This window comes from Hipposideros armiger, unplaced genomic scaffold, assembly GCF_001890085.2.
Source record: "Hipposideros armiger isolate ML-2016 unplaced genomic scaffold, ASM189008v1 scaffold_41, whole genome shotgun sequence".
Taxonomy (NCBI): domain Eukaryota; kingdom Metazoa; phylum Chordata; class Mammalia; order Chiroptera; family Hipposideridae; genus Hipposideros; species Hipposideros armiger.
The window spans coordinates 1,556,709-1,570,347 of record NW_017731391.1 but is presented as its reverse complement, the minus strand read 5'-3'; the positions used below and the strand labels follow the sequence as shown (position 1 = coordinate 1,570,347).

Here is a 13,639-nt window from a genome sequence, read left to right as displayed (position 1 = left end):
TAGGATTAGACCAGGTTTTCTTAATTCAAAATCTGTGTACCCCTTAGATGGGGTACAAAGACATAAACTATGAAATTAAATGAAAACCCCTTTTCTGACAGGAGGACCTAAAACATTCATCAGATGTTGAAAGAAGCAATGTCTAGACAAATACTAAGAGTCACTAACTGAAAGACAGCTTTTCCACTGGGACGGGAAGGGCTCCACAGCGCTGGGCACAAATGCCTCACCAAGTTCTCCAGATGGCTTTATTTTGACAGGACCTCTGTTGCGGCCTGTCACCGCCATCTGTCAGAGGCCTTGGTAATAATAAGTTCAGCTGCAGGGAGTTTTATTTTAATGGCATTTTCTGACCTCTGTGGATCATAGAATTGCAAATGTTTCTGGGCAGCGGTAGGAAGTTATCACTTGAGAGAGAGAGACAGCTTAACCTGCTAACACACTCCTGGAAGTCCCCATGTAAACAGAGTCCTGCGATGCAAAGTCAACACCAATTATGGAAGGAGGGATATCATGTTTGCGGAAAGAGAATACAAGTCGTACCGTGTCCTGAGAAGTCACGGAACGCCTTGTTCTTATAGATGCGTGTGGTTTTCTTTCCAGATTATCCGGGCTTCTGCTACAGTCCTGAGGGAGAGACGAAGGCACTTTGTGGTTCTAAAGACGGTGCCACTCCTTATCGGCTGAGAAGAAAATCTGGTAAATAGGATGCTGTAATCAAAGTTTACTAAGTATGGGGGACTGGTAGTGAAAGTCCCTTTCGGTCTGACAAAAAGGCATCTGCTTTCTGGTTTGGGAGCTTGCAACCAGTTTGAACACATTTGAGGTTGCGTGAAGATGGTGCTCTCAAGCTTCTGTTCTAAAACTCTTCTACTTAACTTACCATTTTCCAGTAAATATAACAGATATCCATCAAGTAACTTTGCATAGCATCTTACCATTGGCACGCAGGTACTTAAACACTATTGACTATCGCTAGTGAAAAATTGTATCCTTTAAATGACACATGCAAAAGATTATTCAAACCTAAAATTTTAGCATGCAGCATCTGAACCAGACTCTGGTAGTATTCCCTTAGCCCTCAGATATGTATGTATATATATTTTTTGAATCAGTATTTATTGAGTACCTGCCTAATGCCCTATACTGGGCTAAGGCCCTAGAATGCGAGCATAAATAACACACATGATTCCTACTTGCAAGTTCATACTCTGGTGGGAGAGTCAAAAAAGGTGACAGTTTGTGTAACGGAGCTGTGGTAGAGGCTGAAAAGAAGGAAGCAGGAGAGACAGAGGAGAGAGGAGGCTTCACCGAGCAGAGGTACCCGGATGGAATCTGGGGGTTCAGGAGGTAGATGGGGCAGAAATAGCACATGTAGAGGCCCTGAGACTTGAGCCAGCATCCCTTAGCTAGGGCATCTATTACCAGTTGTCCAGCCTGGCTGGAACATGGGGTGGAGCTGGGGCTGGTGGTGCAGGAGGAGGTGGGCGAGGTGAAATGGAGACAGATGTGGCTGGAGATACAGAGAGAGGCTTGATCATGGAAGACAAGTAGGCCACGCAGAGGGTTTGAACTTGATCCTGCAAGCTATGGAAGGATTGTAAGCAATGAAATATTGGCCTTTTAAAAAGGGAATTCTGGCTCAATGTGGAAAATGAGGTAGGCAGGGAGACCAGACAAGAGGCTGTCCCCATAGTTTGGGTGAGAGATGGCGAAGGCTGGGTGAACACAGTGGTGACCTGGGTGGGGCATTATTGGGATCCCACAGGCTGTGATGGGTGAAAACAGGAGAAATTTAGAATGATGTACTGGTCACTAATGTCAGAGGGTAATGCCAGTGAAAACCAAGATAAGAAATACAGATGAAGGAACAGATATGGGGGGAGAATGGGCAGCTGAGATTAAGTCATAATTGGGTTTGCTAGGTCTTCGGGCATGTTGGGAAATGTCAGATTGGCAGTTGGCATTTGTGGCCTGAGGCTTGGGGCAAGAGTCTGGCATAAGAATATAAAATTGAACGTTATCAACTTCTAGGTGGTAATCAAAGCTAAGGAAATTGCTCTACTGGTTGGTAGAGTTGGTTTTGTGTTATGTGACTTCCAACTGCACAGCTAATATTCGTCTTACAGCTTTGATGAGGTGAATGTCTTGCTGCTAAGTATCTCTAAGCAAGGGGGATTTAGGTAAATTTGATAGAAAATTTCTAGTGCTCAATTAATTTACCCATAAACTAATAATTCATTTATAAAGAAAAAATTCTTGCTTTGGTGCAAATGATGCTGGTCTTATTTTTTCTCCCAGAACCTTCATCAAGATCACATAAAGTTTTGAAGACAAGCGGTAAGTCCTAAAATATGTTTTGTTTTGTTTTTCATTCTTGTCAATATCCAGTAAGTCAAACCACACACACACACACACACACACACACACACACACACACATGCACACCAGATGAGTTACAGTTTGACAGATTTGATTAACTTCTATAAGTAATAGTGCCCTGTTATAATGTAAAGCCAAATGACACAAAAATATTTGCCATATAGATAATAGGCATAAAAAGATTAATATCTTTATTATATAAAGAACCCCTAAACATCAAAAAGAAGAGACAAAGGACTCTTTTTTTTTAAAGGCAGAGAACATAATTGGACAGTTTCACAAAAGAAACACAAACTACCAATAAAATTTATAAATGATCACCCATATTAGTAATCAGAAAAATCATACATTTAAAGGAGATGGGAGGGAAGCTGTGAGCTTGGCCAAAAGATATGGAAAAAACGGGCACTCTGAAACTATTGCTGTGTAATTTCTGCAACCACTTTGGAGCAGAATTTGGGAATGTCCATTTACATTTCAAATGCGCATCTGCCCTTGACCCAACAATTTCATTTTTCTCACTTTTATAAATTTCACAGGGTATGCTTCCTGTGTGGAAGTACTCACCCAAGTGTGGATAGATGTGTGTGTGTGTGTGTGTTCGTGTTCTTTGCAGTGTTTGTAATAGGACAGGCACCACATTAAATGCTCATCTAGTGGGAAATGGTTAAATAAGTTGTAGAATATCCTGAGAAACTACAGGGAACATTCTGCCGCTGTCAAAAAGAAGGAAGTATGTCTCTATCTACTGACAAGAGTGTCCACATATATTTAGCAGCAAATTCAATGTTGCATATTGCACCTTTATTTACAAACAAAACAAAATTGTGCATGATGGTGGGATGGGGCAGTGGGTAGGGGCCCTGAAAGATGAACATCCACTGTTAAGCGTGGTTACCTCTCCAAGGTGGGATTTGTAGAGAGGGTTCAATCACTTTTTACTTTATGTGCTTCTGTAATGAAACATTTTTTGAAGATGAGACACATATATCTGTAAGGGTCTCTGTAACAGTGTGGCTCTGTAAATCCCTCCCCCAATTCTAGGTGCACCGTTCCCTAACAGCGCCAAGGTGGCCCTGTTGAGAAATGCTATATCTTTCGGTTAAAACCAATAAAATGTTCAAAAATTAACAGAAGCATAGTCTTAGGTTTAAGTGATTTTCATAGCTTAGGGCATGTGGATTGTTTTGCAGGTAATACATATTTGGGGGGTAAGCTTTTGAAATTTATTAACATGAATTAGTACATTGCTCTCAGGGATTAAAGAAGATACTTAACCCTCAAATGTGTAAGGTTGTTTTACATATAGTACAGGACATATAACTACAATAACTGAAAATTAGGTCTAAAGGGCCCAGATTGGGCTTCAATTATGAACAATAAGTTTTAAAGCCCTTTAAAATATAAGTGCTAACCTACATGTAAGATATATTTTTAATCCTCAAACTTAATTAAAAACAAAACTTTTATTTTTCAGAAACAGCACAAGACATCCGAAAGGTAAGCACTATTATGGTTCTTCTTTTGAAATGTTTACTTTAGGCACTTTTTATAGATACTCTTATATATCTCATCCCAAGCCTGTGTTCCAAGTATAAACAATTATTTTACATTTGTAAATGACAGCTATGAGTGAGAGCTCGTCCTTATAACTGCCTCTCTCCCTCCCCGGCTTCATCTCTCAGAACTAAGGCAACAATTTCTCTAACCCTCTGCTGTCGCTTCAGAAGCTGTAAGGATGTAAACCCCACACAGTGCTAGCATGGTCCATCCACGCTGCATGTGGCTCTGTGCATGTAAGGCCAGGGCTTTTGCATCCTGAGTATTGGTCCCTTCTCAAAGCATTAGCCTTCAGCCACAAAGACCCCCTTCTAAGAATATGGTATAAGAGGCATACTCATATGTCATAACAATGAAACTTCACTATACCAAGTTTTGATTTTTTTTCCTCTGATAAAAGGTTAGGAGAGGAGGAATAAAAATGGTATTCTCCATTGGAAGATGTACATCCAAATTTATTACCTATGATGGATGAATAGATACTGCATCCCGACCTGAGTAAACCACATCCAATATGGTGACCGATCAATTGTCTCGATGAGCAATTCTTACAGAACTGATTGCGGCTACTTGTTTAATGTTCTGTATCTATAAGGATGTAACTATGAAATTCTTCCCCCCACGATTCCACTTGCACCACTCCTTAGCACAGGGCCAGAGTGGCCCTGTTAATAAATACTATATCTTTCAGTTAAACCCAATAATATGTCTAAAAATCATCATAGTCTTATCTCTAAGTGATTGTCCTAAAATTAGGGCATGTGGATTTTTTTCCAGGTAGTACATATTTTTGTTTGGAAGCTTTTGAAAGTTATTAACATTAATTGGGTCATTGTCCTGAAATGTGACATGAGATTTTGATTTTTAAAATCTATTTCATTTTTATAAACAAATTGAATGTGATAATATTTTAAAAAGTGCTTATTACAGTATTTGGCACAAAGCAAGTGCTCCATAAATGACAGCTATTATCATGTTATTATTAAATAGCCATAATGCCGAGAATAGGGGGAAACGGGGGGTGGGGGGCGGAATATTCATCTTGGCTGTTGTGAAACTGAGGTATCTAAAGGGATACATGTTGTGCCCAATCCATACACTGAATATTTCTTAATCTAAGAACTTCTTAAGTTCTCCTGATGATTTATTGATATAAAATTTCAGCTTCCAAAGTACTGCCATCTTCATTTCAAGTGCAATTACGTTAAAAATATACTGTGAGGGCCGGCTGAGTGGCTCAGTTGGTTAAGAGCTTGCTCAAGAGTGTGAGCTCTAAGCAACAGCAGTTCTATGCCCAGCCCGAGCTGAGCTGGCACTGAGCTGCCAACAGGCGGCAGGATGGCTCAGCTAAAAAAAAAAAAAAGAAAAGAAAAGAAAAGAAATATACTGTGATATTAAAAATTCAGGTTTCCTAATTTTCTAAAACATCTGGGGATTTTCCTGGGATGAAAAATTTTAAGAAGGTATTAACTTCTGGCTGTTCACAAAATCGTTTTGTTGTATGTTCTAGTTAATACTAACTTGTTTATTTTGTAAAATGTATTTACTGGGTGCTTATATTTTATAAACATTATTCCAGTGCAGTCTGAGTAAGGTGAAAGGGGAGAGATACTAAAGGGTAAAGGGGGGAAAAAAACATACAGCCATAAATATAATACCATATATGTATTTGTGTGCACGTATATCCATATATGTGCATGTTCATTTATTCCTAAGCCTCAAATGGTCCATGGTTTTACTAGGTGGGAAAAATGAACAAAAGATTAAACAACTAATTGTATCTTTTGTAGTTTTAGATTTTTAATAGAAAAATAACATTCAGGATGGAATTTTATTCCTGCCCTCCCTTTCTTCCCTTCCCTGCCTGATAGACAGACAGACAGACAGGTGGGCAGGCAGATGTACCGACAGGTAGATATTCCAAGGCAATATGTATCCCAGTTTCATTGACAAGTGATGAAAAAAATCACGCAAATTTGACATTTCCAATAGGTTACTGCAGTGTTTTGATCAGAAAATAATGTCCCTGATACTAATTAGCTTGAACTGGTCTTAACCCTTTCAAATTAAATCTTTGAAGCTAATCCTTATAACTACAGAGGGCCTCAGAGGGCAATCCACTCCCTTTCTGCACAATTGAGCTCCATCAAGAAAGGTTCCAAGTTATAAAAGACCCCATTGTTTTATTTGATTAGACATCATTAATGTCACTCATATTTTACTTACTAACAGGCATCTAAATATTACTTAATTAAATGTATTTTGAAAGAAAGCAAAATTTTCATTAGCTCAGTAGAGGATTAAATTACATCCCTACAACAAAGGCTCTTTTCCTAGAACCCATAAGCCATGGCAGTGCTGGTCAGATTCATCGCAGGCCTGCAGATTTAAGGGAAAGCCTTGGGGTATGAAGTCGGATCACTGGCAGGGGCTTCCAGCACCCCGAAAAACACAATAAATCTCCTACGAGTCAAGCCCCAAATAGAAACCAGGTAGAAACCAGATGGCCCTTGACAACTGTGTATGTTCATTCATATAATGGTATTTGCCAAGCGTACGTCGGAATTGTTTGAAGTATCTGAGAGTTTTCTGTAGTTGATTCTCAGTATTGGGATAAGGGATTTGGACTCAGACCTGGATTTGCGTCCTAGCCCTTATACTGACTACTGAAAGCAAGTTACTGAATCCTTATGAGCTTAGCCATACTTACTGTGGAGCTGGTACAATCCTATCTATTAATAATTCATAGAGCGATTGTGAACATATAAGTTTGGAGAATGTCTGCAAACAGCCCAGCCTATTTTTATGCAAATAACAGCTCCTGTCCTTTCTGCCCCTTTTGCAAAAACCTGAGGTGTTTTTCAACTCAGTTAAAATCAGCAATGTTTACTGATCATTTTCTTTAAGAGTATCACAGTGTAGTGTAAGAGGCAATGAGTAAATACAGGACAATGTCGTAAGCTATGTGTCCATTGTGCATTCAATCAATCAGTATGTTTCTCATCCTCAGGTTTCCAGAGAGGAAGGGCCTCCACAGCGGACTTCCGCAGGGCCATCTCCCGCCCAGAGGAACAGTCAGCCCAGCAGCTCTGCCATCCTCAGCGTGATTCGTGGGGGTGGAACCATCAGAAACATCTGGACGGATCACCAGATCAGGCAAGCCTTGTTTCCCAGCCGACGGTCCCCACAGGAGAATGAGGATGATGAAGATGATTATCAGATGTTCGTGCCGTCCTTTTCCTCTTCAGATCTGAACTCGACCAGACTGTGTGACGATAGCACTTCAAGTCGTCCTTGCAGTTGGCACATGGGACAGATTGAGGCCACAGAGACCACCAGCTCTGGCCACAGGGTTGTTCGGCGGGCCAGCAGTGCTGGTGAGAGCAACACATCCCCTCCTGAAATAAGAACAAGGGACAGTGATGGCTGTCAGTACAGGGAGCTGCAGAATGACCCTAAAACAGAAGGCCAGGATAGAATGACTACCTTTGGGCCATCTATAGAGTTGACTATTGATGATATAGACCATGTCTATGATAACATAAGTTATGAGGACTTAAAACTAATGGTTGCTAAACGGGAAGACACTGACTCCACTCCCCCCAAATTAGCCAGGGACTCTGTTCGGCCCAAGAGCACCCCAGAGCTGGCCTTCTCAAAGAGGCAAGCTGGCCACGAGAAGAGCTCTCTGCACACAAAGAGAGATGGAGCTCTGACAGGTCGAGAGCTATCGAACCAAAGCACACATGAACTTGAGGTGGTTGAGGAAAATATCTACGACACTATAGGGCTCCCAGATCCACCCTCACTGGATTTCAAATGCAGCAGCCTAAAGCATAACAAGAGGAGCACCTTCTTAGGTCTGGAAGCCGACTTTGCCTGCTGTGACAGCCTGAGGCCCTTCGTGTCCCAGGATAGCCTCCAGTTCAGCGAGGATGAAGCGCCTTACCACCCGGGACCTTCTGATAATGATTACTTGAGTTTGCTGTATAACTCTTTCAGCTGTAACTTGTCTATAGCTGATAAGTCTATATCTGATAAACTGTCTGAAGAAGTAGATGAAATCTGGAATGACCTGGAAAATTACATCAAGAAAAACGAAGTCAAAGCTAGAGACCGGCTCCTGGCAGCATTTCCTGTCAGCAAAGATGACGTGCAAGATAGGCTGCACTCCGAGAGCACACCTGAGCTGAGCAAAGACACAGGACACGCCATGTCCACACTCTCGCTCCCTGAGAGCCATGCCTTCCTTACGCCGCTGAAAGACAGGCCTGGCAGAGCCAGCCGGGCCAGCTGCCCGTTCGAAGAAGACCTGATATCTAAAGAAGACTCCTTTATGAGTCTTAACCGGCTATCTCTGGCAAGTGAAGTGCCTCCCATGGAAAATCCCTATGACTTGGCCAACAGCAGCCTGTCCCAAACAGACCTGGAAACCCCTGACCCTGGGGTGGAGGCCACAGATAAGACAAAAAGCAGGGTTTTTATGATGGCGAGGCAGTACAGTCAGAAGATCAAGAAGGCAAATCAACTTTTAAAAGTGAAAAGCCCGGAGTTGGAACAGCCTCCTGCCAGCCAGCTGCATAAATCTGTGCATAAAGATCTGGCAGCCATCTTGGAAGAGAAGAAGCAAGGAGGGCCTGCCATCGGTACGTTCCTTCACACTGTTTCTCTTCTTTCTTGAAAGTACAATATGAGAGCAGCTTTCATGTTCTAAATGTCCTTAAAACCGTGAGAATATTGTCACTCAGGCGTTCATTCTCTCGGAGTGAGACCACAGACTTACTAAGGTGGGCTGTCAAAAATATAATTTTCCTCCCACCTTTCTAAGTGCTTATGGCTGGGCTCATAGTCAGATTAACGTAAAACAGATTAACAGGAAACATGTCTGAACTTTATTACAGATGTACAGTTGGGGGTGTCATAAGAATATGAGAACCAAGGACACATTGGGCAGTTCAGGCTGATATGTCATCTTGAGCTAAAGAGAAGGGGATAGTGTTTTGGGGACTTCAAAGGGCAGGAAAGCAATTCACATGGACATGGAAAAGCAAATGTTTAGTAGAGAAATGTTTGCTGGGCTGTCTTTAACAATGGGACACAGATAGGACATTGAACAAATGGGCCTTGCTAGGTTCCTCCCCATCTATCACACACTAGTTCATATTAAACCCTAGTTATCTGTGATGATAACTCCCTTCCTGGACAAGGTCCTCTATCTAAATCCCTTTTGGGCAATTAGGGGGAAGGTCAAAGGTTTTTCCTGAGTCTTTCTTTTCTTAAAAATAACCGGCTTTAAATAATCACTTTCCTAAAGAAACATATGTTGGAGTGGCAAACTCTGCTTCCCTTCACTAATAATCACAGACGATGCCGACTCGCCTTGCCCACTTCACCGACTCACGCGAGTTGCAGTGTGATTTGGTCTCGGAGGGTTTTGTTGTGTGTGTAACATTGTCACTACAGATTTGAGGTTTTAAGTAAGAGTTTTCTCTAATATAATCTGAACTGTGAAAAATGGCGACCAGTTTAACTTGTGGCATCTAGAGCTTTCCGTATGTGTCAATGTGTCAGGAGGAGGAGTAGCGTGCATAAGCTTTTAACATTTGGAAACATAGAATAGGATTGCTCTTTGCTCCAGGATCCCAACGAAAACGCCTACTCATCCTAACAGACAAAAAGTCCTCTTTGCATTTGTTTTTTTAGCTGTTCACAGTTGTTTTCTCATGTATTTTGGTTACTAGTTAATTTTTTTAATAGCTGCTATACTGCATTTAATACCGTCTCATTTGGTTATTTGTATATGTACTTCCAAGAAATTTAATTCTTTTAGTCAAGCCTCCTTTGTGGGGCAAAACTAAACCAGGATCTCTTGTCTGATATTGGTGTAATTAGGGCTAAAGGAATGAAATGTTCCAGCAGGATTTTTTTCTCTGTGATAAAGAAGCATGCATCCCACGGCTAAATTAGAAAGAGCTCTGAAGGGCAAAACTTAACACTGATATTGGCGGTAGAGCATGTATTACATATAGAGTAAATAAAGCACACAATTGTCATGAAAGAAAAAAAACCCAAGGGTACTGGCTGTCTCACCTGAAGAACTTTTACCTCCAGATCCAAAGACATTGCTGGGAAAGGCCCAGGAATTAGCATTTGAAATCAATGTGGCCTTTCAATCATATTTAAGAATTCCCTGCCCTGGATTTTCTGAAAAAGGCGCACTTCAGTATCAAATGAGAGACGACTGTCCACCAATTAAAAGTAAAAACCAGATGGCTCAATATCAGGGCCCATTCAGATCCTTAGCTGGATGGCGACATGGCTCATCTAGCCAGGTTGATGCCTCTACCCTCCTTCCTTTGAGATTGGCTTCTTTGTCTCCATGGAAACCAGAGAATAAGAAAGGGATACACAAGTCCTAAATAAATCCACAAGTTAAATGACAAGACTGTAGGAAATTTTTTTTTTTTAAGTTTGAGAGTATTTAGGAATTGTCTTAAAGCTGTACTCTTTTCCTAGAGCTAGTCATACAGTAAAATTTCTTAACAGGTAGGGAAGTTAAGCCCTGGAATTGCTACCGAAGGGATTTTAGACTCTGAGTTGTTCTTCCTTTTCGATAAAGGTGAAAAGTGATTTTGTATGAATGTGAGAGACAAATCGCATATGTTTTTCTCCTTGCAATGATATGCTTAAATTAATTCACATCCTTTTGCAATATGAGTATTGCTAAGCTGGTTTGTTGTTACACAAAGAAAAAGTAACCGAGTTCCAGCTGCAGAAGGACTATCTGGGGGACACAGATGGCACAGGTAACAGTAGTGTATTGACAGTGCAGCCACTGACTGAATCTGAGCTAGGGCTCCTCAGAATGAGGGAAAATAGAGCACTAACATTTCTGATGGTGGTGGATTGGGCCAGCAGACTGTCCTTTAGAAAGTGGTCATCACCTGAGCCAGGTTGTTTTGAATATGGACCATCCATTAAAATGTAAAACTCTAAGCTTGATAGAAACACTTCTTTCAATACTGAATCTCCAGGTCTTTCAAGTACCTTGAAGAATCTTCTTTGTTACCCACCTTTTAAGTGTGAATAGATTTCTCTTTGGGATTTTTTTTTCTTCTTTTTGCTTTGGGTTTGTTCTTTTTGTTTTGCCTACCAGGTGTCGTCTTGGGATCCCATAGGATCTTTTGTCAGCTTTGTGTCTGGGTCCTTTCTTGACATGGTGGGTTACTACCGATGTTCTCCCCCACAAAGAGGAGGAGCGCTCTCCCATGTCATCTTCTGAGAGTGGAGCTGTCCCTAGGGCCTGCCATGTCTCGGATCTGAGGAATCTTCCATCTGGGTGGATCGAGACCACTTCCTGTGCCCACTAGGCTTTCAATCAGTTGACATGATTACTCCTTTTCTCTCTCTCGTTTATCTGGGCACAGGACGTCGTAATCGGATGGACCGATTCTCCAGACTTCTTCGTATGGGCCTTGCCACTTTGCCAGGAGCTTGCTCTCGGTGTTGTACGGAAGGAGGAGCAGCGCCCTATGCACCTGCCGAAAGTCTCAAGCACCTTTATTGAACTCTCTAGCCGGGGTCTACAGGCCCCGGGTCCGATTTCCGCCTAGAAATCACCCAACCAGGTCTAGTCACTCCCACCTTTTAGAGCCTGATGTAGCATGCTGGCTGTCTGGTTCAGTCAGGCCTCCCTGCTGAGAGTGTTTGAGGCCAGGGAGGTCTCGGGATTCCCTGTTTTTGTGATTTTTTGTGTGTGATGTTTTGTTGTTGTTGCTTTACATGGGAGAAAAGTCCATACCGTCTTGAGGAATTTTCCTCCTTGTGCAAAGCTGGGAGGGTAAAATAACATTTCATGCTTTGGACCTCATCTCAGGCAACATCCGAAACACTGATTTTATCCTCTGTCTTGCACAATTCTCTCAGCCAGGATCACTTCATGTTTTTATCTGGACTCAAAATAACTCCACTTTTTAAACTTACAAAAGAGAGATAAACCACAGACAGCTCTGGGTTGTCACATAATGATAATGTCCATGTTCTGTAAAGACTGTGCATGCCGGAACTAAGGACAAGGGGGGACTTTGATCCAGCTGGCTCCTACTAAGCTTTTGAGGCTAGAGGTGTCATCTTGGCTGGCTACTTCCTATACATCTGGCTAAGGGAATCTCAGGATAGCCATTGCTCTGCAAGCTTGTCTCTTGTTCACGCTGGCATCAAGCAAGTTATAGACTCTCTTAGAAGGTCAAGCTAAGGCCAAAATAAATAAATACATACATATATACATATCCCCCCAAAATTAGGTAGGCACGGTATATTGTCTCCTTGTGAAATGCTTTTTATTCCAAACTTCTAAGTGGCCATAATTTTTATTATCCAAAGATGAACTGTACGCATTATGGGTTATCTATAAGGAGCATGTTCATTATAGGTTTTCTTCCTGCTTCCCCTTTACCTGCTATGCCCTTGATTTCTAGGCTGCCTTTCCACTCTCAATGGTATGGTCTTAGGGAAAGCACATCCATTTGTAACACTATGCTTAAAATAAAAGGAGGCAGTCCAAAAATTACAGAGTAATTAAGTAGTTCTTGAGATCAGTTTCTATCTATTGGGTCTTTGGAAAAGTCATGATGCATTTGCGACAGATGGCACTAGTTCATTTTTGGAAGTACTAGAGTCATTCGCATCTATGTTATTGCTATGTCATTTGACAGCTGACAGTCTAGCTTCATTCTAAAAAAAAATTGAGCGATTTGGTTGAGCTTTGGATGTTTTACAAGTTTAAGGTGGAAGACTAAACTGTGCATTTTTGCCATATTTTACTGTTTTACTTCCATAAAGAGAAGAATGCACGTCAAGCTTGTGAAAAGTTGCATAAAGTTTATGGTGACAATGCTCTACAAGAACATCAGTGCCAACGATGGTTCACAAAATTCCGTGCTGGTGATTTTGATCTCAAGGATGCTCCTTGGTCAGGGAGGCCCACCGAGGTTGATGACTATAAAATAAAGGTATTGATCAAGTCAAACGCACGTCGCACGACACGAGAGATTGCAGAAACATTGACCATCCATCATTCAAGCATTCATGACCACCTGAAGAAGCTGGGATACATAAGTAAGCTCGATATTTGGGTTCTGCATGAACTCAAAGCAGCGCATTTGACAGCGCGTATAAACATCTGCAATATGCTCATTAAATGTGAGGAAAAACTATCCTTTTTTGAAGTGATTGATAACTGGTGATGAGAAGTGGATTGTTTACAACAATGTGGTATGCAAATGTTCTTGGTCCCAATGTGATGATTCTCCTCAAACGACATCAAAAGCAGACATTCATCAGAGAAAGGTTATGCTCTCAGTGTGGTGGGATTTTAAACGCGTCGTGTTTTTCGAGCTCCTATCAAGGAACCAAACAATCAATTTGAATATGTACTGTTGGCACTTGGACAGTTTGAATGACTCCATCATCCAGAAACGCCCAGAGCTTGTTAATTGTAAAGGAATTGTGTTCCATCGCGACAACGCGAGACCACACACAAGTTTGATCACCTGTCAAAAATTATTAGAGCTTGGATGGGATGTGTTGCCACACCCACCATACTCACCAGCCCTTGCGCCATCAGACTTCCACTTGTTTCGCTCTCTTCCAAACTCCTTGCATGGTATAACGTTCAATTCAGATAAGGCTGTAAATC

The 13,639-nt window shown here is 41.5% G+C and overlaps 1 protein-coding gene across 5 annotated transcripts in view; it reads left to right on the top strand.

The window, feature by feature from the left end:
• Positions 1-13,639, top strand: part of PLEKHG1 (pleckstrin homology and RhoGEF domain containing G1) — a 231,116-nt gene that overhangs the window by 211,590 nt on the left and 5,887 nt on the right. For all 5 annotated transcript variants that reach the window (XM_019638946.1, XM_019638947.1, XM_019638945.1 and 2 more), the window contains 4 exons: positions 604-699; positions 2,302-2,340; positions 3,860-3,882; positions 6,953-8,588. In XM_019638946.1, coding sequence (XP_019494491.1) covers positions 604-699; positions 2,302-2,340; positions 3,860-3,882; positions 6,953-8,588 — 1,794 coding nt within the window. The remainder of the gene's footprint in view (positions 1-603; positions 700-2,301; positions 2,341-3,859; positions 3,883-6,952; positions 8,589-13,639) is intronic.